Source organism: Mercurialis annua, linkage group LG6, assembly GCF_937616625.2.
Source record: "Mercurialis annua linkage group LG6, ddMerAnnu1.2, whole genome shotgun sequence".
In the NCBI taxonomy this organism is placed as follows: domain Eukaryota; kingdom Viridiplantae; phylum Streptophyta; class Magnoliopsida; order Malpighiales; family Euphorbiaceae; genus Mercurialis; species Mercurialis annua.
In genome coordinates, this window is record NC_065575.1 from 1,963,395 (window position 1) to 1,970,047 (window position 6,653).

The following is a 6,653-nucleotide window of genomic DNA, read 5'->3' on the forward strand; positions in this document are numbered from 1 at the left end:
AAACCCATTAAATTGCGAATGAGTCACATTAATTTTAGGGCGATTTATATTTAAATTGTATCTTTAAGATTAGGTGCATGCTAATTCAGTTGACGCATATTTTGTAGCATGTATGAACTTTAATTTATGGAAAGTTTAACTAAATGCTTATAAAATTAAATTTTAAAAACATAAAATTGTAATTTGGAGATAAGTAAAAGATCACATATATATCAATTTTTGAGGGAGTCATGCCCATGATGCCCTAGTAAAGATCCGCCTCTGCATGTGAATAAATTAATCTTTTTTGATTATTTATTAATTATTTAATATATAAATAATTAAAAAAACTATGCATTAAATAATTAATTTAATTAAGTTATATGTAAATGAAAAAGGAGATTTTTAATATTTTAACACTGTCATAACAACTTAGAAAAATTATATAATTTAGAAAGTCGAACTTAATTCTTTTGAACAGAAGAAATAATTATATATAGCTTAAAATTATTTGAGTTTTAATCATGTCTCTAAATGTCTTTTACTGTCTTTATCAGCTTATTAAATTTTGGGACGACGGTCTTTATTGTCAGTATCATATCTCTGTATATCAGTATATGTATAATTTTTAATGAAAAACAAAATCCATAAACAAAAAGAAATGATCAAGAAAGTAAAATATTGTATACTCCTTATATTTTGATATATTATACTCATATCACACACTTGATCACTATTAATATTTATTTTTGAGCATATTTAGATTTTAAAACTTAAAATGATAAAAATAAGATCCAGAAGAAGAATAAAATGAAGTCAAATGAATTCTGTTAGCAAAGCTCTTATTCCATAAACAATTTACAAATGCCAATTACTTTTCCAAGCAGAAAAAGAATCATTGACTGAGAAGAAGAAAAACATTAAAAATAAGAATTCTCCAATGTGTCAACTTATCAACTTTTTTTCTTTTCTTTTTTACAGACTAATAACAAGATTTCACATTAAATCATACTCTAAAACCAACTACAGTTTATGTGCTGCCCAACTCTTCACACAGGAGGAGGCAAGTTTCTGATTGTTGCTGTTTCACCTGTTGCTTAGCTTGTTGCTGGGACCAGTATGCGTGAGCCATTAGGACCCGGTCCAAGAGCTCCTGCGGGACCGGCTCTCCCCTCCTTTGTTGAGGGGCGATTCTCGCCGTGTGCACGAGCGTTTTCCATTTATCCTGCATAAACCACACCAAGGTCGTCAAGACTAGAGATGTAATCGAGTCAGAGTCCACAAACCGCCAAACTCGAGCTCGACTCTAAAATATGAAACTCGAAACTCAACTCGACTCTATTATCTGTATAGATATTATAAATTAAACTTTAGTATAAGATAGAATAAATAAATTATCGGAAATTCAATTAGACTTGCAAGCCTGCCGAGTATCTTGATGCATAGCTCGAACTCAAACTCAACTTGATTAACATCCGAGTATTTTTCAAGTCACTTAGAGTCCAGTATTACATCTGCGGAAGCACGATACTCTCAAGCAGACTACCAAGAAAACGTAAAGGAAAACTCGACTTTGCTTTTCAAAGAAGATTCAATAATTCATGTATTCGATTGGTGGGTAATGTATCACAAAAGGGGAAAGTTGGAATTAAGAACTTTGTCAAAGAAGAGAGTAGATTACAAGTATAAAACAAGGAAGAGATTCCTTGTGGGACAGTTAAAGCTACACAGACCAGAAAAAGTATAAAATTCTATCTAATCATTTACCTGTCATACAAGCAACTGTTTTGTTGAACATATTAAACCAACTAAATGCCCTCATGAAATGTGGACCCAAAAGCCACAAAGTCTGACATTTTTCAATTTTAAAAGACCAGATTAAAATATAATTTAGTTTAAGAAAAGTAAACAAATAGAAAGCAATAAAAAAAACCAGGATATGATAATATGAGCTGGAAGAGTGTGATCTAAGTAAACTCACCTTCAAATCCACATAAGTTCGGTGCTTTGCGTTGTCAAAAGCTCGCAGTTTAACATCCCGCCATCTGCGCATTAAAATATTAATAACATAAATACCAGTTATTTTAAAGATATGGAATGGGAAAAATAAGATGTATGAAATATATCAGGAAAAAACATTAATTCGATAATCTCAGATACTGAAATGGATCACACATATACCTCCCAGTTCCAAGTTTCTCAACTGCTTGCACCAATGCTTCAACTTCAGTAACAGAGAAAGGTCGACGAATTCGGCGTTGCACAATCTCGGATTGTTTCGACTTCCGGTGTGCTGGAGCCACAGCTAGCGTCTCTACATGCATTTCTGATAAGGGAATCAAAGCTTTTGAGCCGATTGTGCTTCTGTCAATCGACATATCAGTAGAAGAGGGAGCGGAATCATGGTCACTTTCCATGAAATTCCCTAAATTTGCTGCATGCTCTGGAGAACCACAAGATGTGGCTTGATGCATCATACTTCGAACAGGTGAATACCTGATCAAAAGAAGCATCAAACTTATTCATCAGCACAACTTGATAATTTACTCCTGGAGCCACATATAACACTTATCTCACCGTCGACAAGTTTCATCATTCATACACACATTCATAATACAGATAAGCACTTCAGTTCTTCAGCAATGAAATAATATTTTTTCAATTCAACACTGCAAAAAAAATATCACAAGCCCTGCAATTACAACTTAAGCGCACTCAAAGAACTTAGACTTCCCCATAAATTAATCACAGTCATCATTCAGGGGAAAGACGTCAAAAAGTATACCAGGAATAAGAATTATAAAATGTAACCATAAACAGCTGATAATAAAAAGGGTCAAATTCTCAGCATGTCGGAATATTTCCAAATTACCTGCTTAAAGGTTGTGGTGCATCACAAGAAAGCAGAAATGATGAGTCTTGAGGACTCAAAGAAGGGGGAGGTTGAGAAGGATTAGGTTCCAGACTAAAACCTAAAGCATCCAACTGATTACTGTGAGCAATTCCAGTCTGCGTTAACGTTTTATTGTCATCCCGAACCTTTTTTCCCTGAAGAAGCACACCAATACGTAGTCCACCTCCAAGTATAGCAGTCACAGCATCCATAACAGTCCTCTATGGAAAAAAATGACACAATATCAGAATATAAATTAGAGATCAAGCGTCATATTAAAAAAAAAACAGCAGATTATGAGGTAGTCCATCAATTAAATAATACTGTTATACCTTTAATAAACCAACAGTTGCATTTTCCGGAATCTCAATGAACAGCTCCGGTACCTTGAAAGACTTTATCCTAAGCTTCACTGAGTAAAAGCAATACACCTTGATTTAAGAACCTCTTTGAGTACAAAAGAGCACATACATATGAATGACTCCTCATACCGTGGGAATCCCTAGGTTGGAATGAATTGCGGTGACCTGCAACTGAAGATGAGGCTGCAGTTGCTGCAAAACAAAATAGGATTTCTTAACATAAGAATTTATATAAGAAAATATCCCAGATAATAAATCAGACATCGTAAAATATACCTTCACGCATCTTATGATAGAAAACAGCAGCATCTCTGTTATTGTGCTTCTTGGACGAATCAGACGATAATTTTTTACAAATTCCTTCTTCAGAATTTGATTGTGAACCGCAGACAAAATGTCTCCTCTTTTTGAAAGGATATAACCTTTCCGATCTCTGATAATTGTAATAGTTTTTCCTTTTATGGTAAAGAGGTTTCAAGTCACCATCTGCATGCACCAAAAGACATTCCATTAAGAAAATGGATGATTGAATTTAGTAGAAATCGGCATATGCCAATATAAAGCATGAGCATTTATTTAAAAATTAAAACATAAATCCTCGGTTTACCTGTGTTGGTAAGCGTCAAATCCTTCAGTCTCGGAGCTACTTTCCAGTATTTCGAGGCCAAAATTTTCCTTATTCTTCGATCTCCACTCTGTGGTCCTGGCCTATAGAATTTTTTAGTGGTGCTAGGGTGAGTACACCCAGAAGAGTTTTCGTCATCATCTCTACTATCTACAATTACATCATCCCTGTTTGTGGGATAAGAACTAAGGGAAACATGTTTATTAGCCACAGTGTCATTAAACACCTTCACAGATTTTGGGGGCTCATCTTTAATTATTTTTTTAGTTTCACTCTCTAATTTACAGTCGCTCAACTTTTTGGCATCAAACTTCTCTGCACAGTCAGAAGTTGCTACCGGAGAAGCTAATCCTAAATTGAGATCACTAGAACATCGATTTTGTTCGTTACCTTGGGAGACAATCTCGGAAACAAAGAAACTTCTACCACGGTTATCATGATCATGAGCTTCGACTTTCATACCATTTCCTTTACATTCCTTTTTAACAGTATTATTCACAACAGTGCACTGATCTTTGTCCGCGGAAGTATTACTAGAACTAGGAGTACTTACTTTCTCATGCAACAAGTTTCCGGCTACAATGGCCAATAAGTCAAATGCGCACATTTGATTCTCGTCAGCTTTCTTCTTAAAGGAGCCTCGCCTCTAAAACAAATCCAAATATAATAAAATTTTATCAGGCTTTCGATCGTAGACGATGATATCGAGCATATCATAAAGGTAATAACGGCAGAATGGATTACCCTAACCGATCTGGTAGCGCGAGGTGTAGGAGGAACCTGGTATCCATTAAATCCGTAATCTAACCTCTTCTGCAACACCATATCTCAGGGATCATACCACGAAGGAAACATCACAAACAGCGAAACAGCAATTCCAGATTCTCCAATTCTCTAAGAACCTAAAAAAGTTGCAACAAAATGAACGTAAGCATCGGATGCGGGCCCATTCCATTAATTCATAACTAATTACAAAATTTGCTGATGAACATTTATGAAAATAGAAAGTCCAACAACAGAAGATATAATTTCACACAAACTCACAATTTAAAGTATAAAGATCAATACTTTACACATTGTTCGGGAAAGAAGAAAATGTTAAAGAAAAGGAAAATCACAATCAGTGGAAGCAATCAAAATCATTTCTTTTGGCAAATAAATATCTTCAGTTATAAATTGACATCATGGAATTGGAATTTGCTAAATCCATCAAATTAAAATATCTTATCATAATTTTGAGGCTCATAATCCTCACAGAAATATTCATCTGAAAACTAATCCACAAAAACAATAAAACATGACAGAAAGGTACAATTTGATGATCAGATCCTTATGATCTAACCAAAACATTAATTTCACAAGCAAAACTCACTGATTAAACAGAAAAATAATAATCAAGTAAAATTCATGAAATTGAAAAATGATAAAATCAGAAGAATTTAGAATTAAGTAGTAAAACCACAACAAAACCCTTACATAGAGGATCAGAAGTAAGAGAATTGTTTAAAAATGAAATTAATAAAAAGAAATTAAATCAGTTCAGACATGTTGTGCAGAAAATTCTGTTGAAATTCAGACAAAACTAAATTTAGAAGATCTAAACCCCAAATCCAATTTATGATAAAGATTCAAAATTTATTACTTTAAAACACAAATTATAGAATTTTTGCAACAAAATTTTGATCTACAAATCAGATCAAAACAAAAACACAAATCTACTGTGCATTTTATAAAAACAAGTTGTAAAAGTGAAAAAAAATTAAAAAGGCTTAAACTTTTATATTTTGGGTTCCAAAATTCACATTTTCCTTCACTTTCCCATCATTTTCCCAGAAACCAAACACCCATTTAAAAAAAAAACAGAAACTTTCAAACAAAATTATGAATCAACACCCACAAACTTACCTCTTAACTATGATTTTTATGTTCAAAGGTCACAACTTTACCCTTACAAACCAAAATTGCAACAGAATTTCTCAAAAAGATCAAAACTTTCCACAAACTTTTCTCTCATTTTCTATCCCATAATTCTCCGAGAAAATTGTTAAAATTTTCTTAGTAACCAAACAATAAATAAAAAGTTTCTCTGTGATTGCAAAACCCTCTAAAACCACCCAACCATGTTGCTTAAACCCAGAGTTCTTATACCATTGACCCTTTATTACCGAACCTATCGGTAATGGGTTCGGAGTGGACCGGCTATAGCCGGTTTTTCAAACTACCTAAAGACCGGTTCTTCCTTTTTGGGTGACCCACTAGTATGTTTATCAGTTTGAGATACTGACACGTGTGTCTTTTGCTTGAATCCTGTGGTTATCTTTTATCTTTTTTTACGAGAAAAACGTTCCATCACTAGTGTAGGATTTTTGTCTTTTCTTCTTTTATTTTTTTATTTGTATCAAAAACATTATTGATATATAAATTATTATTTATGTTGAAAAAAAATAACTTAACCTTAGTTGTTTTTATAATAACTAGTCTCGCTTTGCGTGCTATGCACGTGGCTCGTAACGTAACTCGTCAATTCATGTATTATTATTTTAAAACAAAATTAAAAAAATCAAATTAATTTTTTTTGTAAATTTACACATAACTAACAAAGATTTGGATAATATTAATTGGGTTGCTAGTGTAATCAAACTAAAAGATTGATATTCCTATTAATTTGGAAAAAATTAGCTATTTTTTCTATACTCAATTAATATTCCTCTATCATGATACAATTTTATTTTAACTAAAACTCTAATTATAATATTTTTTTAGTAATTAATTAAATAACTAATTTGTTAATGAC

At 32.8% G+C, this 6,653-nt stretch overlaps 1 protein-coding gene across 3 annotated transcripts; it reads right to left on the minus strand.

The window, feature by feature from the left end:
- Window positions 1-790: 790 nt before the first annotated feature.
- On the minus strand, window positions 791-5,976 carry LOC126686813 (telomere repeat-binding protein 5). Of its 3 annotated transcripts, XM_056106173.1 has the most exons (11): window positions 5,765-5,976; window positions 4,604-4,761; window positions 3,842-4,505; window positions 3,511-3,720; window positions 3,364-3,426; window positions 3,205-3,284; window positions 2,852-3,093; window positions 2,161-2,475; window positions 1,961-2,024; window positions 1,747-1,828; window positions 1,069-1,204 (listed from the first exon to the last, which is right to left on the minus strand). In XM_056106173.1, the coding sequence occupies exons 2-11, from the start codon at window positions 4,682-4,684 to the stop codon at window positions 1,200-1,202; spliced, it is 1,806 nt and encodes a 601-aa protein (XP_055962148.1). In that variant the 5' UTR covers window positions 4,685-4,761; window positions 5,765-5,976; the 3' UTR covers window positions 1,069-1,199. The 3 variants fall into 3 exon arrangements, with proteins under 3 accessions (XP_050237020.1, XP_055962147.1, XP_055962148.1); XM_050381063.1 differs by lacking the exon at window positions 1,747-1,828 and having other exon boundaries at window positions 791-1,204; XM_056106172.1 differs by lacking the exons at window positions 1,747-1,828; window positions 5,765-5,976 and adding an exon at window positions 4,904-4,926 and having other exon boundaries at window positions 791-1,204.
- Window positions 5,977-6,653: the final 677 nt, after the last annotated feature.

Coding starts and splice junctions, on each gene's coding strand:
- LOC126686813 (XM_050381063.1), bottom strand. CDS start 4,684: ATGGTGTTGCAGAAGAGGTTAGATTACGGATTTAATGGATACCAGGTT. Junction 3,285..3,363: donor CCAACCTAGGGATTCCCACG/GTATGAGGAGTC, acceptor GCTTTTACTCAG/TGAAGCTTAGGATAAAGTCT. Junction 2,025..2,160: donor GAGAAACTTGGAACTGGGAG/GTATATGTGTGA, acceptor TTTAATGCGCAG/ATGGCGGGATGTTAAACTGC.